The following is a 27,682-nucleotide window of genomic DNA, read 5'->3' on the forward strand; positions in this document are numbered from 1 at the left end:
CATGTTTACTATCCTTAGGTCATGTTATTTTATGTGCACTTCACTGGTCTCAGTCTTTAGTGTAAAGTGAATTACAGACAGATGGGGTTTGTTTATACTCTGTGATGAGGGCCCGGAATGTTTTATTTTGCATTGCTCTTTAAGAGTGTACATGGTATCTTGTTAATTATGACAGACTCGCCGTAACGAGCCTGGTACATCTGTCTTTCATCATTCTGATTTTTGATCCTATGTTTTGTTTCTTTAATATTAGCTATTCCATTTCAGTTAATCTTTCTTCTCATTGAGTTTGTCCTGTAATGTAATAGAACACCATAACATTTTTTGTTTGTTTGGGAGCATGATTCTGAACGCAGTGCAATAAGGAGAATTTGCCAACCGAGCAACCCCAGGTGCCAATGAGTATGGTCATATTACGTATTGGTGTTTTATGGTTTATTATCAGCAATAAGCTATTTGTTATGCTTACTTTTAGCAAACTACAGTCACAATTCTAATATTAGAGCAGTAACTTGTAATACAAAGACAATTCAGGGGAAATTAAGATCTGAAATTAAATGTTAGCATCATTGTAATATTTGGGGATGTTTTCCTCTTTTAAGTATCAATTTATGCACCACGTGATTGTTCTAATCCATATATTATCTACAAAACACAGTTCATCCACTGGAAAAAATGCCCACTGACTCTCCTACTGTATTTTACTTGTTTGACTTCTGTGTTATTACATAGTCCTTAAATGGGTATTTTATACATTCCTTATAAGAATATAATATTACTTTTCCAAAGAGCAATTTGGCAATATATATCAAAGATCTTCAAAATCTCAGCCCCTTTGACTTAGCTATTCCAGTTCTACGATATGTCATTAGGAGATAAACAGTGATTTTTTTAAGTGTGGATTTTGCAGTAGAGTGCCTGACTTTGAATGTAGCCAATAAACTTACAAGATATTTAACACTGGATTTTTTTTAAACTTCTGTAAGGCTCAGTTTTTGCATTTGTAAAATAGGTATGAAAATATCACCTATCTCTAGGTGTTAGTATGAGAACTAAGTTGAAATGATATATCAAAAGTGTTTAACATCCTGCCTAATATGAAATGTTGATAAATAATTGCTATTATTAGTAATTATAGAGACTTATAAGGATAAAAGTCTATGTGCTCTAAGATGTCAATTGATTATGTTTAAATTATGATATTTTATAACATAATATAGAACTTTTTTAATATTGGTCTTTAAAATGTTAAGATAATGTTGTAAAAGATTGTAGAAAAACTAGAAAAGATAATGCCAAAATGTTAAGGCTGGATCACTGTTAATTTTTAAAACTACATGATACATTCTCTGACATAAATCATACCAATGTTTTCTTAGGTCAGTCTCCTAAGGCACTAGAAATAAAAACAAAAATAAACAAATGAGACCTAATCAAGCTTACAAACTTTTGCACAGCAAAGGAAACCATAAACAAAATGAAAAGACAACCTACAGACAGAGAAAATATTTGCAAACAGTGCAACAGACAAGGGCTTAATCTCCAAAATATAAAAACAGCTCATGTAACTCAACAAAAAAAACAAACAACCCAATCAAAAAAATGGGCAGAAGACCTAAATAAACATTCCTCCAAAGAAGACATACGGATGGCCAATGGGCACATGAAAAGATGCTCAACATCACTAATTATTAGAGAAATGAAAATCAAAATTACACACCTGTCAGAATGGCCATCATTAAAAAGTCTACAAATAAGTGCTGGAAAGGGTGTGGAGAAAAGGGACCCGTCCTCCTACAATGCTGGTGGCGGTATAAGTTGGTGAGCCATAATGGAAGACAGTATGGAGGTTCCTCAGAAAACTAAAAACAGAATTATCATATGATCCAGCAATCCCATTCCTGGGCATATACCCAGACAGAACTATAATTCAAAAAGATACATGCACCCCTATGTTCATAGCAGCAGTATTCACAGTAGCCAAGACATGGAAACAACCTACATGTCCATCAAGACGAATGGATAAAGATGTAGTGCATATATACAGTGGAATACTACTCAACCATAGCAAAGAACAAAATAGCATCATTTGCAACAACATGGATACAACTGGAGATTATCATACTAAGTGAAGTAAGTCAGAAAGAGAAAGACAAATACTATATGATATCACTTATATGTGGAATTTAAAACATGACACAAATGAACCCATCCAGAAAATAGAAACAGACTCACAGAGAACAAACTTGTGGCTGCCAGGAGGTAGGGGTGGAGGAAGGATGGACTGGGAGATATAGGTCAGTAGATGCCAGCTTTTATATATATAATGGATAAACAAGATCCTGCTTTATAGCACAGTAAACTGTATTCAGTATCCTTGGATAAACCATAATGAAAAAGGATACATGTGTCTGTGTAACTGAGTCATTTTGCTATACTACAGCAATTACAACATTGTAAATCAACTACAGTTAAAAAAACTTGCTGATAGAGGGATTTGCTTTATTAACACTGTTCTATTTGTGTGTGACTTTATTTTTCATTTTTTTAATTATTTACTTTTGGCTGTGCTGGTTCTTTGTTTCTAGGTCTTTTCTGTAGTTGCGGCAGGCAGGGGCTACTCTTCATTGCAGCGCGCGGGCTTCTCACTGTGGTGGCTTCTCTTGGTGCGGAGCCTGGACTCTAGGGCATGCAGGCTTCAGCAGTTCTGACACGTGGGTCCTGGGCTCGAGAGCACAGGCTTAGTCATTGTGGCACATGAGCTTAGTTGCTCTGCGGCATGTGGAATCTTCCTGGATTCAGGGATCAAACCCATGTCTGCTGCATTGGCAGGCGGATTCTTTACCACTGAGCCACCAAGGAAGCCCTTTCAGTGTTTTTAAAAGAATGACAAGAGTAATAAAAAGGAAGTTTAAATCCTTGGAATTAGAGCTTTGTAATTTGTTTAAATGTTAATTAAATTGATCAGTTTGTTATTAAAATATTATTGATGCATTTTTTAAAGTTTGAAAGACTTTGAGTGATATATCAGGCTTGTGAAAAGTTTAGTAAAAATCATAACAAATACATTTATAAAAGAAAGATGGGTAATTAGCCTCCAACTAATTAAAAAAAATAAAATAAAAAATTAAAAAAAAAAAAGAAAGATGGTTTATTCAGTCATGGAATTTCTTGGTGATTTTTATTGTCTTTTTTATGCTTTTGTATATCTTCCAAAAATTCTGCAATAAGTTCTTTTTTAGAATCTTAATCAGAAAAGTATTTAATCAATTTTTTATGAATTGATGCTTAACTTTTATGCTTTGACGACATTAATTCTAGTATTGAGCGCACCCTTATTCATTGCTTCTTAGATTGCCCTTTGAGCATGTAATTTTCAAACAATTTTGGTGGAAGATGAATTGTGTCTTAACATCTGTCCAGAAGATAGCTATTTCAAGTATTTTTCATATATGAAAAATGATACAAGAACCATCTTCACTACTGCATTCCCATAAATTTTATTTCCTTTTTTAAACAGTGTTTTTCAGCATAGCCAGTGTTCATATAGGCAACTTTACCTTAACGGGAGGGAAGGGTATTATGAGTATTTTGGCAAAGTTCTCACCTCTTTAGGCAAAAATCAGATTAAGAGGAAATGAGCAACTATTTCTTCCTGCCTCTGTAACTGAAATGATATTCATATTTATAGGGCAAGTTTATTTGTAGTAAATACTCCCTTTATAAACTGTAAATTTATTTTGTAGGTGGCCTTCTAAAATAAACTTTATTTGATTTTGTACACTATGTGCTCATGCTTTGGCTTTATGCCTGACCTCCCAGGTTGCAAACATCTACAGTAGAGCCCAATATTAAAGAAAATGAACCCAAAAATTAACTGAAAAAATATTACAATGTTAGTAATAAATTATCCAGTAATATTCTCATTGGAGCAATAATAAATTATAATATGAACAGTGGTGGTCTTTAAAAATTGTCCCACTATTCACTAAGACATTTAATCTTTCCCATGTTCCAAATGAAATACATTATTGGTTTCTACTCTTTACAACATTTAGGTGTTAGGGACATAATATTTGTTCATTTGACTGGTTCTATTCAATACAGAGGTTAAAAAATAAAGGCAAAACACCCATATGCATAGCACCAACTAGCACCAAATCTTACTATATGTAAGAAAATTATTTTCGAAGTCAGTTATATATACATTAAGAATTCAAACAATCTAAAATAGAGTATGCTAAAGGAAAAATGACTAATGCTAACAAATTCTAAAATTCACAATAAAAGTAATTTAGAAGTCTATGGAAGAGGGTGGGATCTTGATGGGGAAAAGTTAATTTAGCCAGGAAAAAAAAAATAGAAGAAAGAAAGGAGAGGGAGGGAGGGGAGGATAAGGAGGAAAGGAGACTTTGCAGGCAGGGAGCACACACTCCAGGACTGAAGCAGGAATACAAGAGGCATGTTGAGGAAACCCTGTTGGAACCGATGGTTTATATAAGGCAGTGGTTTTCCAAATTACGTTCTGATATGAGTCCCCACATGGGCCGGTTGGCAAGCAGGTGAAGAGGCCAGCTACTAAAGTCTTTGGGCAAGGCGGTACAGCAGGTGTGTTAGGAAGACGGATCTGACCATGGAGCCAGAGCTGTGCTGGGAAAACCATTGAGTAAGTCAGATGAGACGGCGCACGCCCAAATGTATCACTGGCCACTGGTATATCAATAAAAGACGATGGATGCATGGGTGCTCCCCAAGGAGAAACCCGAGTTACAGATTGAATGCGTGATATAGCAGGGGAAGGAGAAGTAAAAGATTCATACACTGATAGTGATGGAAAAGTTCATGTTGAATTTAAATCCAGCTACTAGTACTAGGTTGTATGAGAATATGGAAGATAACACGTTGATTGTGTCCCGGTTGTAAAAGGAAATACAAAGTAGACAGAAATGATTAACTTGAATATGTAAACCTTTATCTGCAGTGGCTGATGGTGGGATTACACCTTAGGTTGGCAGTGAGGATGAATACATAGCAGACCTGAGAGTTGTGTTCTCGTTTACACCTCAGGTGCTAAGTCAACTGACTTCTTAGAAACCACTAAGCTGGAAAGCCTCTATGCCTCTTGAAAGGTTAGACTGAAAAGCCCGAGGCTCTGTGGCACAGCTCACAATCTCATAGCCAGAGTCTGGGAAGTGGCTTCTGGTGAGGTAGCATTCACAGGGTAGTATTATTAGATAACGTAGAGTGTTAATAATGTGACTTTCAGTTGGCGAGGATAAAATCCCGAGCAGGAGAAGACTTGTTGTTCCTCGGGCCTGGTGATATGAGCCCCAAATGCATGGTTCAGCTTTCTGAAGGATGTCACCAGGAATTTATAGCCCATCCCCCCTCCCTCAGATAAACTATAAATGAACTAAAAACCTCTCTTTCTCTATATCTCTCATATAAAGATATAAATATTCACTTGCTCTCAGTCTAAGAATGCATATTTAAATGGAAACACTTATTTGAAAGTCCTTAAATTAGTATGTGTTACGGGCTGAATTGTGTCCCTCTCCCAAAACTTGTATGTTGAAGTCTTAACCTGCAGTATATCTCAGAATGTGACTGTATTTGGAGATAAGATCTTTAAAGAGGCAAGTAAGCTAAAATGAGGTATTCAGAGTGGGCCGTAATCCAATATGACTGGTATTCTTACAAGAAGAAGAGATTAGGACACACACACAGACCAAGGTATGACCACATGAGGACACAGTGAGAACCTGACCATCTACAATCCAAAGAGAAATACCTCAGGAAAAAACTAAACTAGCCCACACCTTGACCTTGGACTTCCAGCCATCAGAACTATGAGACGATAAACATCTATTGTTTTAACCATCCAGTCTGTGGTATTTGGTTATGGCAGCCCTGGCAAATGTAATACATTATGTATTTGAGCAAACTTCATAAACAAAATCAAAAGATAATAACCTAGAAAGATATTGGCTAACATACAAAACACACAAAGGGCCTTGAGTCACCTACATTCCAGTAACAGTGAGCACACTTAGCACTCAGATTTTAAATACCAGACAGTCTTAAATACCGCTGTCCAATAAAAGAAACCAAGACTCCATGGAGAAGTGGCTGATTCTAGGGATGCAACAGGAATTATTACATGGTATGAGCCAGGTCCATTTTTTTTTTGAGCCAGGTCCATTTTATAGTGCCAGAAAGTAATTAGTAATTGCTTAAAAAAAAAAAGTCCCTCCCAATTATAGAGGTAAATCGAAGGGACACAGGAATTAACTGAAAGATCTCCCAACGTTCAAAGCTTTTGAGTAACATATAGATTAAAACCTAGAAAGTGTAAAATAAACATACAAGTCCATATTGATGTAAATAAATTATTGAATAAATGGCTGGGGAATAATAGACAAATCTCCACGCAGAAGAATTCCGAATAATTTATATAGCTACTGCACCCTCAAGGAGATAGAGGTCAGCTCCTCACTCAAGCATGGCCCGTGCATAGTGACTTCCTTCTCAAGACCGCAGCATGGAAAGCAGGCTGGGCGGGGGAGTAACCTCACAATGGCAGGTCGAACGGACGCCACTGCAGCCTGGTGTTCGGGCTTGACGTCAACAGTGAAGCCGTGCTGATAGTGTGTGCCCTTGATATCATGTGATGCGATGGAACTGTGCTTCTGGGATTTTCCTCACCAAAACCCATACCGTACCTAATCATAAGAAAAACATCAGACAGATGCCAGTAGAGCAGTTTCCTATAGTGGTCAGTTCAGTTGCTCAGTCGTGTCCAACTCTTTGCGACCCCATGGATTGCAGCACGCCAGGCCTCCCTGTCCATCACCAACACCTGGATTTTACTCAAACTCATGCCCATTGAGTTGGTGATGCCATCCAGCCATCTCATCCTCTGTCGTCCCCTTCTCCTCTCGCCCTCAATCTTTCCCAGCATCAGGGTCTTTTCAAATGAGTCAGCTCTTCACATCAGGTGGCCAAAGTAGTGGAGTTTCAGCTTCAACATCAGTCCTTCCAATGAACCTGAGGACTGATCTCCTTTAGGAAGGACTGGTTGGATCTCCCTGCAGTCCAAGGGACTCTCAAGAGTCTTCTCCAACACCACAGTTCAGAAGCATCAATTCTTTGGCCCTCAGCTTTCTTCACAGTCCAACTCTCACATCCATACATGACCACTGGAAAAACCGTAGCCTTGACTAGACGGACCTTTGTTGGCAAAGTAATGTCTCTGCTTTTTAATATGCTGTCTAGGTTGGTCATAACTTTCCTTCCAAGAAGTGTCTTTTTAATTTCATGGCTGCAGTCACCATCTGCAGTGGTATTAGAGCCCAAAAAAAGTCTGCCACTGTTTCCCATCTATTTGCCATGAAGTGATGGGACCAGATGCCATGATCTTAGTTTTCTGAATGTTGAGCTTTAAGCCAACTTTTTCACTCTTCTCTTTCACTTTCATCAAGAAGCTCTTTAGTTCTTCTTCACTTTCTGCCATAAGGGTGGTGTCATCTGCATATCTGAGGTTATTGATATTTCTCCCGGCAGTCTTGATTCCAGCTTGTGCTTCATCTAGCCCAGCGTTTCTCATGATGTACTCTGAGATATATATAAGTTAAATAAGCAGGGTGACAATATACAGCCTTGATGTACTCCTTTTCCTATTTGGAACCAGTCTGTTCTGTGTCCAGTTCTAACTGTTGCTTTCTGACCTGCATACAGATTTCTGAAGAGGCAGGTCAGGTGGTCTGGTATTCCTACAGTGTAGTTGATCTATATTCCTCAAAACTGTCCAGATCATTTCCCAAGGAGTCTGAGAAACTGTTGCAGCCAAGAGTCCTAAGGAGGGACGACAACAACTGTAAATATGCTATCTTTAATGGGATCCTGGGACAGAAAAAGGATGCTAAGTAAAAACTGTAAGAAATCTGAATAAAGTATGGATTTTGTGAAAGTCACTCAGTCATGTCTGACTCTTTGCAACACAGTGGACTGTAGCCTATGGACAAGCTCCTCTGTCCATGAAATTCTCCAGGCAAGAGTACTGGAGTGGGTTGCCATGCCCTTCTCCAGGGGATCTTCCCAACCCAGGGGTTAAACCCAGGTCTCCCTCATTGCAGGCAGATTCTTTACCATCTGAACCACCAAGGAAGCCTGGACTTTAGTTAATAATATAGTTTAAATGATTTATTAATTATGACAAATATACCATACTCATACAAGGTAGTGTTAATAGGACTTAGTGGGAACTATTGGGAACTATCTATACTATCTTCCCTACTTTTCTGTAAAAATAAAACTATTCTAGAACTCCTTTTAAAAATAAACCAAAACAGGAAAGTAGACAACAGAATATCATACACTTCATGTATCGGAAAAACAGTAAACACTTGAAAAAAAAACTCGAACTACTAACACATATGAGATGATTATTTTTCTCTTATTTAGCTGGCAAACTTTTTAAAAAAATCATGATACACATGATTGGCAATGTATAGGAATGTAAAGTAGAACTCCTTCTCTGCAGGGCGTATTTGGTAACAGGCAAAAATGTCTATACTCTATGAAGCAGCAACATCACAATTAAGAAGTGAATATCAGTGTGCACAGAAATTTTTTTTGTATTATGTGCAATAGTGCGAAGACATCTGGTACAAACTGCTCAAGCTACTATGGGACGCACTTCCTCTAAGTTTCCACACCCCACCTGGGAACTTCTTGGAAAAAAAATTTTTTAATGACTGTTCAACCTATAGCTGTGATCCAAGGATAAGAAAAATGGCCTAAAAATACTAGCTCTTTATTGGCATAGGATAGGAAAGTGGACTGAAGTTCCCTTATGTCCAAGACTTTCTCCTATCATCAACATCCTGGGGCTGATCAAACTAAGACCCCTACTTCCCCAGAGGGACAATCCCTGCTGGGACCAATCTGCCCTTGTTATCAGGGCCAATTTGAGCACTATCTGGTCTAAATTTTGGCTATGAAACTATGACCATGGAAAAATACGATTTTTGACAGTGTGGTCACAGTATTCTTTAGACTCCAGAGAAAGTTTGAAGAAAATTCCGTTTTAGAATTCTTGCCCTGAGGAAATAACTCCTCCTGTGCCTCAAGAGAGGCTTCCCAGATGGCACTAGTGGTAATGAACTTGCCTGGCAATGCAGGAGACATTGGAGACGCTGGTTCGATCCCTAGGTTGGGAAGATTCCCTGGAGGAGGGCATGGCAACCCACTCCAGTAGTCTTGCCTGGAGAATCCCCAGGGACAGAGGAGCCTGGCAGGCTACAGTCCATGGGGTCACAAAGAGTCGGACATGACTGAGTGACTAAGTACAGCACAATAGTAGAAATCTGGAAATTAACCAAAAGCCTATAAATACGGGACTGTTTTAAACCATGCGGATATCATTGTGGAATGTAGTGAAGGTATCAATACTGTAGACTAATATCTGAAGAGAAAAATTCCATGATGTATTATGTGAAAATGCCAATGTGTACTGTGTCATATCATTTCTGTGTCTATATATGTGTATATACACACACACATTCCTTGGATCTGGGATTTGGTGAAATAATTTAATGCTATCTGTTAGAACTAAATCCTGTTAGTAATTGTCATTTTATAAATGCTTTGTGTTATTTTAATATATATTATAATAAATATATCAAGTATTGTTTCATAGCACTGTCATAATTAGAAATCAGAGTGAAGGACCACCTTTTCCATTATCACAAATTGTGTGTGTGTATGCAAACATTATGTCTGTTTTAGTTTTGCATCCCATGGATAAAAAATGGGATTTGCATACACTAAAGTGTTGCCTGTGGTAATTTCTGACTCATAGTCTGAGGACAATTTTTATTTTACTTTCTGCAATTTTGGACATTTTCCAAAATGTTCAGGGATCCACAGAATATTTTTTGTGGAATAAAAGATTTTAAATGGCCATTTTTAAAATAAATCTTTTTTTCCTATAAACCTGTGTAAAATATTGAAACTGTCCTTTTGTTTTCAAAAAATATTTTTTTACTTTGATTTTCTGAGTGGATTTAGTTTATACACCAAGTTTTTGTACATTCACACTGTCATGTGTTTTTCATGTACTAGCTACTTTTCTATTAGGTGAAATTTTCATGAGCTATTAAAACCATTGTTATGTTTGATTTGTCCTCTTGCACTTTTTGCTTTTAGGTTGGTGTTTGGAATGCTTTATCCTGCATATTATTCATACAAAGCTGTGAAAACGAAAAACGTAAAGGAATATGTAAGTATAGTTTTGTGAGTGATCAATTCTAGTTGAATGTTTCCACTGTATACAATACGAGAAAAACATTATTTTAGAAACAGCTGGAATAATGTTTTGGGGTAAAAATGTTATATAAATGTAATGAAGTTCGTCTTTTTTTAAAACTAATTTTGAATATAATTCCAAAGTGGAATTTCAAAAATAATTTGCTGTCACTTGGCATTTAAACAAGTATGATTCCCAAATGAGTCATTGGATCTCTATTCAACCTCCAGTAAAATAAGAGGTTGGGAAATCGTCTGTTTTTCAGTCTTATAAATGTATCGGTTTACCTGGAATAGCTCTATAGTCCCAAAATCTTTTCCTTCCTTCACAGGCATTTTGTCACCTTCTAATTGATTAAATATATAGATACCTTACGACTACTGACAAGTACATTCTCTTTTTCTTCTTGAATCATACTATGTTGTAATGATTTCCTCTTCAGTCATCAGTCTTTCTTTTCTCTTTCACTTTCCTCTTCCTCATCTCTTAGCTGTTGGTTTGTTTTTTTTTGTTTTACTTTCACTAATTTTTAAATGTTTATTATAATAAATTCTTCAAATATTGTGTTATGGTACTGGCATACTTTAGTTTTTAGATACAAGCACTTTTCTTCAGTTAACAGTGCTTCTCAAGCTACTTGTGATACAGGACCACTTTGGGTTTTTGTTTTTTTTTTTTTAATAATTTCCATTGTGTCGTAGACCAATACTTTTTAAAATAAATTTTAAAAGTAATCACTATAAAAATGAAGTCAAACTCCGAAAACATACAAAATACTGCCGAAACTTTTATCATTAGATGTAGTAGATCTGAAATTATTGTCAATTTTATATTTAAAGCAAAACAGTTAACACTCCACAACCTTGCACTAGTCCACAGACAACGCTTTGCCTTATGGTGTCATATTTTAATTGAAATTCTGTTTTAAAAGATAAAAATAAGACTTGCTCTTCATTTCTAAACACCACAAAAGTATAAGCTGGGAGTATACAACTTGCTGCTAATTAATTGTACTGGCCAATACAATCCTCATTTGAAAAGTTTATGATAGTGTTATTAAATGAGATTTTTTTTTTTTTTCTGAATCTACTTAATTGTATATTTGAAGTACACAGGGTGATATGTTCCTCAACTCTGGGTCCATCTTACCTATGAAGTGTTATAAACCAAGGATAAACAATAACTGGTATATCTGAGTGTCTCTGTGTACCTATCTGTGCTTGAAGTATTCTCACTCCCAAATGTACAATGTTTTTGTTGGAAAAAAATTACAAGTTGAAAATGAAGTTCTAGTAATATGAGGATCTTGTCAGCAGCCACACAAATGCCATCCCCTAAATAAAAGATAAAATTTTGGAAAAGGAAATATAAAAGTATGTATGTGTTAGTCACTCAGTTGTGTCTAACTCTTTGCAACCCCATGGACTGTAGCCCTCCAGACTCCTCTGTTCATGGAATTCTCCAGGCAAAAATACTGGAGTGAGTTGCCGCTTCCTTCTTCAAGGGATGTTCTCAACCCAGAGATTGAATCCAGGTCACCTGCATTGCAAGCAGATTCTTTACCATCTGAGCTATTAGGGAAACCCATAACAGTATAACAAATTACAATAAAAAGAGGCCCTTCATGTGTAAATTAATGATAGAAGGGCAGAAAAAACAGTATTATTCAAGGATTGACCTAAGAACCATTATGACAGTATTATTACATTTCTTACTATGTATCAATTTAATTTTGTTAATGTTTTTAAGGACTTAAAAACATAGATTTGTGTTTTATTCCCTTAGTGCAACACTCAAAATTTTACTACTGCATTATTCTATAAATTTGGTGTTAGTAAGAATGGTCTAATCCTCAAATTTTAGTCCTGCTTCATAAGTTAAAGTAATTTAACCGATGGAAGAGAATCCATTAACATTCTTATTAAAACCATTGGAAAAACTTTAAGACTTGACATGTGCTTATATGTTTATATATACACACATACCTATGTACATACATATTTGGCTATATACTTCGCATATTGCCTTGCACATCTTTTTAGAAATTAACTCATAAAACAAAGAAAGAATTATCTGTACATAATTTTGCTACAGTATTATGACTCTGAAACAAGTTCTTTAACCATCCCTTTGGGAATATCAGAATCATGAGTAATTGAAGGGAAACTGGGGAAGCAAAAAGGCAGGTGGCTGGAGTTGTTTTGATAATTACATGGTAATCAAATCTGCTTCACAAATTACACAAGAGCTAGAGTGAAACGGAAAAACAGTCAGGCATTGAAAGAAAAACGGCAGGAATCTGCTTTTGACACAGAAGTATGATACTACCCTAAGACCTCCTGGGGACCGAACTGTCTGCCATCAAGTCTGCTGAAGAGACTAAGCAGAGATATCATACTAGAAAAATAACCTCTTAACGTTTACGTAATTTCTACCAATTTCAAAATACTTTTTTTTTTCTTTTTTTTTTTCAAAATACTTTTATGTATTATTATTTCCAGTTGCTACTATAACAGTTGCCACACATTTACTGGCTTAAACCAAAGCAAATGTATTCTCTTCCAGTCTCAAAAGTCAGAAATCTGAAATGGAGCCACAGGCCTCATTCCTTTGGGAAACTCTAGGGGAAAATCAGTTTCCTTACCTTTGCTAGCTTCTACAGGCAGCCCACACTCCTTGGCTTACGGCTGTATTCCTCCAGCTTCAAAGCCAGGAACATTGGACTGAGACCTCCTCAAGCTGCTGTCTCTCTGGTTCTCCTGAGATAAAAGAAGGTTCCGAAGTCCTCTTCCCCTAATAAAGACTCTCGTGACTACGTTGGACTCACCTGAGTGATCCAGCCTCCTCGCCCCATCTGAGGGTCAGCTGATTAGCCACCTGAATTCCATGTGCAGCCTGATTTCTCCTCTAACACGCAACCCGACATATTCACAGGTTCCAGGGATTGAGACAGGGCCATCTTTAGAGGAGGGAGACGTTATTCTTCTGCCTAATACAATATCTCAGTGGCCCTCACTCCAATTCCATAAAGTAGTAAGGAATATTGGAATATCACAGGCTCTGTGAAGTGAACTAACTTGCCCAGGGTCACATGAATCATTAAGGCAGGAAAGGTATCAGATTAGAAAATAAATGAGGATTTTTCTCGCTTGAAAAGCAAAAAAGTTGAAACAGCTTTCACCACCAACCAGCGAATATGCCTGTGATTAATTCCAAGGTGAATCTTCCGAGACCCCAGTTATGTGGATATTTTCCAAGAAGAGCTGTGAAACAGCTTAACCAGTATGAGGGCAGGACCCATAAGCATCTAAACCAACTGTAATCAAAATGGTTAAAGATAAAATGAGAAGTTTTTGAAAGTTCTGTATGGTCTTGGCAGTTCTTTAAATATTTCCAGCCTAAATTTACTTGTGACAAAAATGTTGAGTATCATTTTCTTAGTGAGCCTCACCTAAACTTAAGTCATCTGATTTTACCCCTGATTTATAGCAATTTTATCAAAACTCTGTTCTCACAAAGTTTTCTTGTAATTCCATCCAAATTTGTTTTCTATCTGGTAGTTTCTTAATAAGAGTAACTTTCTTAAAATTTCCCTGTTATATTCTTAATAACCTTTTATACTATCTGTATTGTATTTTTTGTGTGTGTGTTTGTTTTTCCCACCGGATAAGCTCCAAAGAGAGTTTTGTTGTTTTGTTAATTGCTATATTCCTATACCTAGAACAGTACATGTTACATAGTAGGTACTCAATATTTTTTTAATGAATAAAGAAGGAAGAAGAGTTGACTTCTAAGTATATAACAAATATTAAATAGTATTTACAAGAACATGTCCCTTTCTTCAGTGGATGGGTCTAGTTTCTCAGCTTTGATTCTGCTCCTTAAGGAGTACACAGACCAGTCTGACTTATCCCTAAGTCCAGTTATTCTGTGATGTTTGGTTAATACCTAAATTCTACTGATATCTTCTACTTCAAAATTATTCTCAGAAAGCAAACGTTTTTGGTTAATTTACTTCTTCCCACCCTAACTGCTACCATTACCTTTAAGCCTGCAAATATTGTAGATTGCACCTGATAAAACAGATGCTGTATTCAAATCAAAACAAATGAAAAGTGCTATGTATTTTGGCAACCTTCCTTTCTTCCTTTGCCTATTTTTAAAATGGAGCTTTCCTAGGATATAATTTCCTGTATAGTGTGGCAGCTATGGCCTACTTAAAGTCTTTCAGTCTTGCAGTAATTGAAATGTAAACTTACTGAAGAACTAGTATGGTTTTGCAATTTTTTTCAAGCCTAGACCGTCTCACGACTTGAAAATAGAGTGTTTACTTCCAAGTTGTGTATAATTGCTGTAGCTTTTCTAGGAAACCAGTGTTCTTATTCTAAGAATGTTGGGGAAAGTGGCAATGAAAAGACTGGGTCACAGTACTTAGAGATCACAGAAATTTGGTCCTGAGATTTACTGTGAGCAAGAACAAAGAACAGGGAAAACTCTGGGAGGTGACTTTCTGAAAGGCCCTCTAAACCCTGTTGACTTAGTGTTTGAAAGTGACCTAATTTTTGACTGAATATTTGGGTGATATGAAGGTGAACAAATATGCCACATGCTTGTCATTTGGTAAAATCTTAAGTTGCCTACTACTAGTTCTGTCTGTCAGAAATTTGTCTACCAGTTATAAAGGGGAAAAACGTAGTAAAGAAACTTTATTGTCAAATGTGTTCCCCAGGCATCTTTTCATATTTTGGATTAAAAACACTCATCTGATTGAAGGGTTTTCATAATTTGAGAAGTATGAAAATTTAACGAATTAAAGGGATTTTTAAAAATTTTATCTATTTTTAATTGAAGGATAATTGTTTTAAAATATTGTGTTGGTTTCTGCAATACATCAAAAACAGGGATTTTTTTTTTTTAATTTTTTGAAAATTAGTTTTGTCAGGCTGCATTCCTATTTATTTTTTATTCTTTTTTTTTTTTTTTTTTTTTTTTTATTCTGATCTACTTTTAATTTACTTTTTGAAAAAAATTTTACTTTGGGTTTTTATCAAAGCTTTACTTATTTATAATTTTAAAATCAAACAGTTGTTCAAAGCTTATTATGTAAAACAACAGTTCCCCACTTTCCTCCTCCCTGTTTCTAACTTTCGAGGAAACTACTTTCAATTCTTTTATCCGAATCCGTTAGTATTTATCTATACATCTAAATACATGCCTGTATTGCTGTTTCTTAATTTTTCAGATGTATCTCATCAGTTGACTTCCTTCTGTTAAAGATGATTTGTTAGTTACCCAATGTCATTATATACTTGCATAATTTCCCTATAGCCTTCCACTGTCATTAGAATGTAGACTTCCCTTGTGGCTCAGACAGTAAAGCGTCTGCCTACAATATGGGAGACCCGGGTTCGATCCCTGGGTCAGGAAGATCCCCTGGAGAAGGAAATGGCAACCCACTCCTGTACTTTTGCCTGGAAAAGGCCATGGACAAAGGAGCCTGGTAGGCTACAGTCCATAGGGTCGCAAAGAGTCGGACACAACTGAGCGACTTCACTTTCACTTATCATTAGAATGTAATTTGAGTTGGATCAGTATTCAGTATTTATGTTATTGAGGCTAAATTAGAAAAAAGCAATAGAGTCTAGAGATAAAGAACAGGGCTGCTTGGCTTATCATCTTGGCCTTACTAGCTGTATCTTTGAACAGGTTATTTTTTGGCCTCACTTTCCTTATCTGGAAAAAAAGTACAGTAGTGGTACTTGCCTCCTCTGGTGGTTGTGAGGATTATATGAGTTAATACAACAAAGCATTTAAATCAGTACCTATTATATAAGGTTTTTCACCATAGAAACACCATTTGCATCTGATGTCTACAGTATCCTGCCATGACCATTCTTTTTCTTCACAGTAATTTGTTATTCGTTATCTTGTTTTTCTGTTTTGTTTTGTTCACTTATTTGGCATTTTCTGTTCTCTTTGCTTATTTAGACCCACACTCTGACAGATGTGTGAATTTCCTCTCCGTGTATTCTCATCCATTAGATAGTCCAGACTGACTCTTAGATCCTCAGATTTTTTAATCTCCTGTTTTCCTCTTTCTTCTTTTATGTCCTCATTTTGATGCACGCCTTTCTTCCTGAGAAGGCTTTTTGAGAGGTGTTTTTTTTTTTTTTTTTTTTGAGAGGGTAGGCTGAAAGTATTTTCCTTCAGAATTTTGTCTTTTAACTTCTTGTGTTGCTGTGCAGCCATCTGACACATTTGGCATTTGGCATCTTACCTGCTTGTGGGAATCTTCTGTGTTCCCATTGTTTCAAATTTTCAAGATGACGTGCCTTGGTGTAAGCCAGTTACAATCAATTTTGCTAAACCTTCAGTCATCCCTTTTAATCCAAGAATGCTTTGTCCTTCAACTCTGGAAATTTGTTTAAAATTATTTCTTTAAGGATTTTCTCTACTTCATTTTCATTAATTGTTTTATCTGCTACTGCTACTGCTAAGTCATTTTAGTCGTGTCCGACTCTGTGCAACCCCATCCCTGGGATTCTCCAGGCAAGAACACTGGAGTGGGTTGCCGTTTCCTTCTCCAATGCATAAAAGTGAAAAGTGAAAGTGAAGTCGCTCAGCCATGTACGACTCTCTGCGACCCCATGGACTGCAGCCTACCAGGCTCCTCCGTCCATGGGATTTTCCAGGCAAGAGTACTGGATTGGGGTGCCATTGTTTTATCTGAGGTTCCTTTTATTCAGTTAGAAAGCCACTTGGACTGATTCTCTAATTTTCTGATCTTTTTTCTTCTCTTTCCCAACTCTTTTTTTGTGTGTGTGCTATATTTTATGGTAGAGTTCCTCAATCTTGTCTTCTCTTCTGTGTTTTAATTTCCGATGGTTTCTTTTATTCTCTGAATGTTCCTTTTTCAATAGCGTCCTATTCTGACTTTGTTTAAAATAGCTTCCCTTTTGTCTGACGATATGAATGATAGCTCTTTAGACATGTTCTTTCTACATTTCGGTCTCTGTTTTTCATGTATGATTTTTTCAAAAGTTAGGTGATCCTCAGTTCCCTACTCATATTTGAATATTATAATGAAAAGCTGATTCAAAGTCCTGAACCCATGAAGAGGCTTGCTGAATGTAATCTTCACTACAAGGTGATTTAACTAGGCAATTTTATTTGTTCCTAGGACTGCCATAAGGAAGTGCCACAAACTGAGTGTCTTAAAACAATAGCATTTTATTGCCTTGCTGTTCTGGGGCCAACACGTGAGCAGGGCCACTTTCCCTCTGAAACCTGTTGACGAGAACCCTTTCTTGCCTATTTCTAGCTTCCAGTGGTTGGCTAGAAGCAGTCCTTAGCGATTCTTACCTTTCAGGGGCAGCACTTCAGTCTCTGCCTCTGTTATCCCATGATGCTCTCCCTCTTGTGTCTTTGTCTCTGAGTCTCTTTTTTTTCTCCTTTTAAAGACACCAGTCACATTGGATTAAGGGCTCACCATACCCCAAGATGACCTCATCCCAACTAATTATATCTTCAGTGACCCTGTTTCCAAGTGGGGTCACATTCTGAGGGTTAGAACTTTGTAGTAGTCTTGCCTGGCTACTGGAACAAAATGCCACACAATGAACCGCTCAGGCCACATAAAGTTTCTTCTCACAGTTCTGTAGGCTGCAAGTTCAAGATGAGGGTGCCATTAGGGTTGGTTTTGGGGGAGACCTCCTTGTAGCTTATAGACATTCTATCTGTGTCCTCGTATGACCTTTTCTCTCTGCATGCAGGGAGAGAGATTTCTCTAGGATCTCTTACTCTTCTTATGAAGTGGGGACCCATCCACTTATTGAAGTGGAGCCCCATCCTTTGAAGTGGGGCCTCATCCTTATGACCTTTTTAATCTTCATCACCTCCTTAAAGTTTCTATCTCCAAATACCATTACTCTGGGGTTTAGTTAGCATTTCAGCTTGCAAATTTTAGGGGAACACAGTCTATAACAGACTTCAGCATATCTTTCTGGGGGACACATCTCAACCCATCACAGTCGTTTCCTCAGAAAATTATCAGTGTCTATATCTTCAGGTGTTTTCTTTTGTGCCAGGCAGATTCTTCACAGAGAAGACTCTTCCAGTCTGAAAGGCACTTGGTTGCTGGCATTCTGGTGGGAAAACAAGGATTGGGGCCCTCAAATACTCAATTTATAATCTGCTACTTAATCCCTGTTGGCCTTACTCAACTGCACCAGAGATTTGCAAATCCAACAATCACTCTTTCCAGAGAATAAGCCTCAGGGGGAGGGAGGGGAGTCACCAGAACGCTAGAGTGGGAGGTCATCCAAGGATCTACCTGCCCCTCACAGTGTCCTTGCAGCCATCCTTCGTTTGCCCTGCTCCTCACAGTATCCCTACAGTGATCCTCCATTTGTCATTTTTTGGCCAAGAATTGTGTTACCAATTTTTTAACCTTTTGGAAGCTCTTCAATGTAAACTTGGGTTGCTTCTCACTTTTTCCCACTGTCCGCTCCTCAGTTTTCTCAGCTCTTCAGGTTCAGTTACTACTCATCCATTTCTTTCCTGGGTCCAAAAATGTTGATGCTCTCTTCTGTATTCTTCCTGACTTAAGTCTTTCTGAAAAATCACTTTACTGTTACTTTAATGACATTTGTAAAGGGGATACAATTAAATGTGTACATTCTGGGATCGCAAAGAGTTGGACACAACTGAGCGACTAAGCGCACACACACATTCATTCTACTATGTTTACCCATATTTCCAAATTGACTTTAGGAGTGGGATACTTGTGGTTGATTTATATTGTCATATCAAATAATACTTGTTTTACCATTAACATTGGTTTCTTAAATGTGTTCACATAGGAGATAGGTTTGAAATAGTAATACATATTATTTTTTTCAATCCTTAACAATTTTAAAATGTAATTTTAGCTGACATGCAATGAATACACATGTATCTTATCTTGAGATAGTTGTTCACAAATCAAGTTGTGATAAAATCAGTTTCTGTTTGGGACAGTTAAAAAGAATCACTTGGGATAGTTCATTATTTTTTTAATATTTATTTACATTTTTTATTTCAGCTGTTTGGATATGCATTTTAATATTCTACCATTTACCTTTTTAATGTAAATTAATTTTTTTAATTGGAGGATAATTGCTTTACAATATTGTGTTGGTCATTATTCTTTAATGAAGTAAATCCACCTTTATTTACTTAAAGTAGGTGATGAGTATGCTTTGTAAACTTAATTTTTTGTGTTGGGATTACTTATTTTATATATAATGCATGTTAGTATGTAATTTCACTGCCTGAAGTAATTGATCCTGTTGTAATCATCAAGTGACATACTTTTTCTTATGTCTTCTGAAAATAATTTCTTCAGGATCATTACAGTGTATCCTCTTTAGGAAACAGGTGTTAAATTTAAATTAAGATTTATATTATCGGGGTTAAATAAAAGCCTAACACAATTCCTTCTAAACTTTAAAAATGTAGATAATTCCTGATGGTCCAGTGGTTAGGACTCTGGGCTTCCATTGCAGGGGGTATGGGCATGATCTTAGGCCAAAAAAAAAAGAAAAGGCAGCTAAAATATAATAATGTGAATTAGAGTACTCCTTGACCTTTACAAAGTAAAATGAAAGCATTCCCACAATTTTCACGCTAAGATGGAGCTAGCAACCACAGCTGTCCAATGCAAATGCTTCATAAAACATACACAAAGAAAAAAATTCTCCCAGTAACATTTAAACCTAAGAGGCTAAGTCAGGCTTTTGCTAATATCTAGGAAGAATTTTACCAACTGTAGTGCCAATGGAAATAGATTTTAAAAATCAGGGACAGAAACTGTTGTTTCCATTAAAGGAAATGTTGTTAAATAGTAAATTGGAGGGAGGCCTAGCCACCTCCACCCTAATCCCTAGTGATGGAACAGCTTAAAATCATAAAAGCTACAGCAACCAAAAACACCAAAAAACTCAGCTGCCAGCAGCCTCCCTGCTGCAGGAAAACCATGTTCAGAAGCAGCCAGTTCTGCCTCCCCCATATCTGTTCACAAACCATAGCCTCACTACTAGAAAACCCCCCAATAAGTTCCAAAAGGGAGAAGTAATAATTGAGTACACGAGAAATTCAAAAGTACAGTACTAGGCAAATTCAAAAGTAAAAATGGCAGTAATATATTTAGTACAATTTATATTCTTGAATATTAACAGTCTCGAATGCAATAGTGTAAACACTTTTATTTTGAACAAGCAGGAAGAAAAATGAAGCGTTCGATTCACAGAGTAACAAAAATATCAGAATTAAAGCAATCTGTAAAGAAAGTAGGATAAATAAAGCAATAAAAATGCAGAAGTAAAATAAAAACAAAATCAAGAGAATTACAATATTTCTAAGAGTTGTTTCCTTGAGTAAATCTAACAAAAGGTGAAGAGGAGAGTAGAAAAAGAATTGACAAAATAAATAGGACAGGGTTTAAGTGACAGAAAATTAAAGAATGGGGGGCTTTAAATGAATGCCTAACATAGTTCTTCCTATAATTTTAGAGTAAATTTTTTTTATTTAAAGATGGAATGTTTTCTAATAATGTAAGACATACCTGAAAAAGTGAAAAAAAGTGTTAATAGCTCAGTCGTGTCCAACTCTTTGCAACCCCATGGAGTATATAGCCTGCCAGGCTCCTCTGTCCATGGAATTCTCCAGGCAAGAATAGTAGAGTGGGTTGCCATTCCCTGCTCCAAGAGGATCTTCCCAAACCAGGGATCGAACCCATATCTCCTGCATTACAAGCAGATGATTTACCACTGAGCCACCAGGGAAGCCCTAATCTTTCCTTTTCCTTCTTAGCTAGAGTTTATATTATTTAAGCAGAGAGGTTTCCTCTTTCACAGAATACCAGGATCTACCTTTGGAGTGTTCACATATGTACATCATCTTTCCATTATGTAACTTCAGTAATATAGTGCTTCACCAGCTACAGCTATAATCATCATATTGTCAGCCAGATTGCCATCACGCTGTGAAAGGTCCTCCTAAAAATATAAAAGCTAGAGCTGTTCCTGAAGACTTTAGCTAAGTAAGAAAAATAAAATCTGTCAGAAAACCTCATGTAATTTTAAAAGCTCACAAGTGGTATGTTACTTCAGAAATATAATAGATTGTAAAAAGATTGAAGATTTTTTAATAACTACAAAAATTTAAGATATATAGAATTATATAGACTGATCACTCTTCTTAACCACAGATTCAAACTCTGCAAGTAAAATTGAAAAATTCATCAAAAGGTCTTGAAAAGTCACAGAAATAGATGGAGTTAAGTAATTTTATTTGAAAATATTATATTAACTTTCAAAGGTTTGCAACAGCATCTTTTAAATGAAGGTTTAACACTTCAATGTTATTGCATTATATTCTTTCTTTAAAAGATTGTCAGAATAAATTATTAGAGCCAACTGAGGACGTTTTTGCCAATGATGTGATGTTTGAATATAATTTCAACCTGCCCATCAATGTTCTTACTTTCTCTGTAGGAAGCAGGTTTAGACATACTCTTAGGGAGAAAAATCTAAGGGCACTTCCACCTTGGGCAGGGAGAGGGTTTCCATCCAGTGGTCTGTGTCCAGATAGCTCTGGACCCTAGAATGGGACATCCTGCATGGGACTTCTGGGCAGAAGAGCCTATAGGCTGCCGTACCCTGGGTAGTTTACTCAAAGCTTTTATCTTTTCAACTGATAGCCAGAAACAGTGCCTCTGAGAAGTGGGCTAACGGCTCAGTTCCTTCTATTTTTTGAGGTTCTTTTTTAAAAAAATGATGATGTGTCTAAACAGTGTTATGAAAACAAGGGTGTATTTTAATTGTTTATAGTGAACAAATTCTCAAACTGAGTTCATCTTGCTTCCAAACCCAAGGCTGTTTTTACATTTTCTTCATGAATGATACCACCTCCTTCTAACTGGTATTTTCAGAAAAAACACAGGGCACCTCCCACCGCAGTCCTTGTCACACTTTGAGGAACACTGGAATCTCCCTGGGATCTTGTTTACAATGCAGATTCTAATCAAGTAGTTCTGGCCTGGGCTTGAGATTCTGCGTTTCCAGCAGGCGCCCAGTTGCTGCCAGTGCTGCTGGTCTGCACACCACAGTTCAGGTAGCAAGAATTTTGTGCATGTTCTCAGCTCTGCTTATACGTTACAAATTCACAGAGCTTGCCTTCTAAACACCCTGCTGCCCTCTCTCTTCCCTGAGATGATGGAGCCTCAGAATCTGCATAATTGCTTTTAATCCCCAAGTAATTCTTATCCACAGCCAAACTGGAAAGCATTGCTAAGAGAGGTATCTTACTATATTCTGAAAAGTGAATAATTACCACATTGTGCTTTTTTTAGTATAAGTTTATTTTAGGCAGAGGGGCACAACATAACAAATAGATTACTTTAGAAACATCTGTATGTAAATGGACTAACAACTTGGAATATATTATTAAAAAAATTAAAACAAAATTTCTGGTCACACTGTGTGGCACATGGGATCTTAGTTTGACCAGGGAGCAAATCTGCACCCCCTGCAGTGGAAGCTCAGAGTCTTAACCACTGGACCACTTAACCACTGGAAAGTCCCCAAGAATAATGTTTTAATGAAGTTAAGCATATACTATTGGGGGGTAAGGGTGTTCTCCTAGTTTCCATACATGACATTTCTACATCAAGGAAGTTTCTCTTTGGAATCATCCGCCTTTCTTCCTGTACCTTCCCTCCCACCTTTTTGTTCCCCTCACTGTGTTTACTCACAGTGATCATCCTGTCCTGCCCACTATACACATCCATCCGCCCCATCCCCCAAGTATCCCAGGCCCTGTAACTTGCCTCTGTCTCTTCACTCAAATGTGAACCTCAGTTCTCTATGTGAGGCTGACTGCACATGCTTTTGAAGGAAAATAATTTGATAGCACAGACTCACTGTCAGTCATGACAGATGTATTCTTCCTAGAGGTTTTTTTTTTGTTCTTCCAGTCTTTGCTTCTCGAGAAGATGCTGTTTTCCCATGTAGTATTTAGGCAGCTTCTTACTGTTTGAATGATTATTGTATGTTTGACATATGCTATTGAGCCTATAAAGCTACAGCTTGTATAAAGAAAGTGGTATCTTTCACTTGAAGAAGGAAAGTTTTCTTCTACTGTGTTAGTCATAATCTTGCCGGTCATCTGGAAAAAAGAGTATACCTTTCAGTGGCTATATTAGTTCACGTGTGGAAATAGCAAGGTGTAATTGATCGTGTAAAGATTCATGAGAAACTAGGGGACCTAGGTGCCTAAGAAGTCGTGCCAGCTGTTGGGAATGCCTCAAGTTAGAAATGCAGTGGCCCAGGACTTTGAGAACACTGAAGGAATAAAGAAGGTAAGATGGCAATTTAGTGTGGAAGCATGACAATTAGGATGGCCATTTAACCCAGTTTACTCCTTTCTATCTGCATAGGCTCTGTCCCATGCTAAAATCCATGAGAAATTCTGTGCGGTTCTATTAAAAGTGAATTGTATCTCTAACAAATATTTATTATTCCAAATGAATCAATAGGACTTCAAATAATAGAAAAAGTGAAGTGCGAATTATCAGCCAGTGTGGATGCAAAGAGTTATTTTGTACTAAGAGGTCATTCCTTCTTAAATTCTGCTCCTGGGAGCAATTCCCATAGCAGTTCCTGCTTTTTTATCTTCTTTTCAACACTCCTTTTAAATTAATTATCATCTAGCTTTTAAACATTTCTGTGTTTTTTCCTTCTCTCAAGTTCCTCAAACTTACTTGGGATCAGGGATGAGATACATGGGGCTTCTGTGACTCAAGAGCATTGAGGAAAAGCCAGGGTAATCTTGTGAAAGAGTATCATTTCTAGTTGCAGTCTGCCCCATTTTAATTCATTTTAACACCAAATACATCTGTATAATATGAGATTTTCCTCCTCAAAACAACAGGATATTCTGTGAGGTCTTTGGCAGTGATGTCTGGAAACTGCAGGTAAACCATGATGCAAGTTCAGCATCTGAAAGTATTAATATAACTGACTCCCAAACATCCTAGTTCCTGGCAAGCTATAGAAAGTTAAGACAGTGGGGCCGTGAGGGAGGAAGCACCCCAAAGCCAGGGAAACGCAAATCAACCCTAGTCTACCATACTTACCCCCCAACACATGCCCCCTCTTTTTTAAGAAAAAAGTATTTTCAACCAATGTCTCTATTCACTGTGGATTGAACTTCAACTAGCTTATTTTCAAGCATGCTTCTAACTTGGCACAGCTCTGGGAAAAATCCCATAATTGAGCCATCTGGGTTGGATAAAAAAGGGCGTTTTTCTATTTGATTTCTCACATTTTGTTCCTCTTTGTTTTTAATGGGGAAAAATCATTATGAAATAACCAAATTATTGCATAATGTCACTGAAACAAGAGAAACCTTTTCAACTCGATCCTGTTTCTAAAGAAATCTCTATTAGAAGTTCTCTCTGTTGTCTCTGAAAGTGATGTAGAATGAATCTTTTGGATGAGCTGACTTGAGGGAATAACTAATGGTCAGAAAATAAAGTTCTCTTTGGGTGGTCTGAAATTCAGCAGTGTTTATTTCTTTTCAGACTCAGCAAGGATATTTTTTTTTTCCAGTGAAGCATATTTTAGCATTTTATGCTCTGGATTTACTTAGTGTGGTTATAATTGAAATCATTAGGCATATGTAATTTTTCATTTTTTCTGAAAAACTGGCATTAATTGCCTATGATTCAAATAATCTGAAATTAAGAGACACTGAAAAGTTTGTTAATATCTGATAACTTTGATAACAACTTTGATAAAATAGACTATGTTATATGTTATGAATTCCTTTTTGCAGTCTAGAGTTATTTGTTTGAATTGTTCATCAATTCAGACCTTAACATTAAGAAACTGTCAGTAAAAGCCTTCCTGTGTGTTTGGTTTATTAGGTACAGGGATGGCTAGGTCCTAGTAACATGACGATGAACAAGACAGTGTCAGTCCCTATTGGTTGTTAAGAAGACTCTTGAGAGTCCCTTGGACTGCAAGGAGATCAAAGCAATCAACCTTAAAGGAAATCAGTCCTGAATATTCATTGGAAGGTCACATGCTGAAGCTGAAGCTCCAATACTTTGGCTGCCTGATGTGACAAGCCAACTCTTTGGAAAAGACCCTGAAGCTGGGAATGATTGAAGGCAGGAGGAGAAGGGGGGCAACAGAGGATGAGATAGTTGGATAGCATCGTCGACTCAATCGACACAAATCTGAGCCACCTCTGGGAGATAAAGGAGGACAGGGGAGCCTGGCATGCTGCAGTCCCTGGGGTGGCAAAGAGTCGGACACAACTTAGCAACTGAACGGCAACAACATTGGTTGTAATAGTCAAAAGGCAGAGGCAGATGTTATGCAAACCTTTACCGAGATACACTGCAAGGGAAAGTAGGTTATGTATGCACAAAGAGTATATATGACCTTTGGAGGGGGTGGAGGCTCTCCTTTTCCTTTAGGAAGACTTTCCTTTGGAAATGAAAAAATGTCATTCATACAAGGCAAATGAATAATACATAGTATATTAAAATATTACTAGCTGTATGTTGGATCAAACATTGTGCTGGTAATCACTTATTATCCATTTATATGTCTTCTTTCACTCATCCCTCCCATGAAAACTTCTTCTGCATAGGAATGCCTTGGCATCCAGGTTTGTGACTATATCATGTCAAAGCATTTTGTTTGTAATAGGCCCTGAGTAATATGTGTCAAGTTAACATATCTTTTGTGTTGTTGTGCATGTACAATTTAGTTGTACTTGCACAAGTACAACTAAACCACAAGGCTGCTTATTGTCACCCTGTTTATTTAACTAATATGCTGAGCACATCGTGAGAAATGCCAGTCTGGATGAATCACAAGCTGGAATCAAGATTGGTGGGAGAAACATCAACTACTTCAGATATGCGGATGATACCACTCTAATGGCAGAAAGTGAAGAGGAACTAGAGGAATTAAAGAACCCCTTGATGAGGGTGAAGGAGAGTGAAAAGGCTGGCTTAAAATTCAGTATTAAAAAAACTAAGATCAAAGCATCCAGCCCCATCAGTTCATGGCAAATAGAAGGGAAAAGGTAGAAGCAGCAACAGATTTCTGCTGCTTGGGCTCTAAAACCATTGCAGATGGTGACTGCAGTCATGAGATTAGAAGACGATTGCTTCTTGGCAGGAAAGCTCTGACAAACCTAGACAGGGTGTTAAAAAGCAAAGACATCACTTGATGGCAAAGTGCAGCAAAGGTCCTGCGCAGCCAAGCTTTGATCTTCCCAGTGGTCACGTGTGGTTGTGAGAGCCTGACCTTAAAGAGGGCGTAGCACATAGCACCAGAGAATTGATGCTTTTGAACTGTGGTGCAAGGAGATCAAACCAGTCAATCTCGAAGGAAATCAACCCTGAATACTCATTGGAAGGACTGATGCTGAAATTGGGGCTCCAATAATTTGGCCACCTGATGGCAACAACTGACTCATTGGAAAAGACCTGATGCTGAGAAAGATTGAAAGCAGAAGGAGAGGATGAGATGGCTGGATGGTATCACCGAAGCAATGGACATGAACTTGGGCAGGCTCCAGGAGATGGCAAGGGACAGGGAGGCCTGACCTGCTGTAGTCCATGGGGGTCTCAGAGTCAGACATGACCAGGCAACTGAACAACAAATATCATTTAACATACATTATTGTCAATGTCGTTATTATCATAATACCACAGTGCTCATAGCATAGCAAGAATAAGTTATGTAAAGATACAATTTGAGAAAGATGCCTTTGAATTAACATGCCCTCACCACAATTCTCCATAACTCTTGTGAATGTACAGCAATGTGCCTCACATGAGAACATGATATTCCCCAATATAAATATACCAGTGCATTGCTCTCAACTTCTGTGATGGAAATCAGGAGGATTATTTTACAGTTATAGTTCACTTTTTGTTTGCTTTATTTGTTTGTCCTGGGATCTAAATCAATTGCATTGCAAATTCTGTCTCAGAATATTGAATCATAAAAACATGTTTTGTTGAAAAATGTTTAAAAACCATGAAATGAGGCCTACTTTTCTTTTGGCATCAGGAATAGGTAAATGCATACCTATTAAATGGAGCATGGTCTTTTGATAGTAAATTTAGCCTATGAGTACATTCATTTTACAGTATTCACTCAGGCTTAAAATATCCTAATTCCTTTGGGAGAGTAAAGCAAGAACGCTATCACATGACTGTCTGGGTTTGTGAAATGCTAAGTCTTACAAAAGCCTTCTGGATTGTGAGTAATAAAGCAAGTACTGGCTTGTTAAGTAGGATAATCT

At 37.2% G+C, this 27,682-nt stretch overlaps 1 protein-coding gene across 1 annotated transcript in view; it reads left to right on the forward strand.

Moving 5' to 3' along the window:
* Positions 1 to 27,682, forward strand: part of REEP3 (receptor accessory protein 3) — a 98,539-nt gene that overhangs the window by 38,402 nt on the left and 32,455 nt on the right. Inside the window, exon 2 of the mRNA XM_043927025.1 lies at positions 10,210 to 10,282. Coding sequence (XP_043782960.1) covers positions 10,210 to 10,282 — 73 coding nt within the window. The remainder of the gene's footprint in view (positions 1 to 10,209; positions 10,283 to 27,682) is intronic.

Source organism: Cervus elaphus, chromosome 15 (assembly GCF_910594005.1).
Source record: "Cervus elaphus chromosome 15, mCerEla1.1, whole genome shotgun sequence".
NCBI classification, from domain to species: domain Eukaryota; kingdom Metazoa; phylum Chordata; class Mammalia; order Artiodactyla; family Cervidae; genus Cervus; species Cervus elaphus.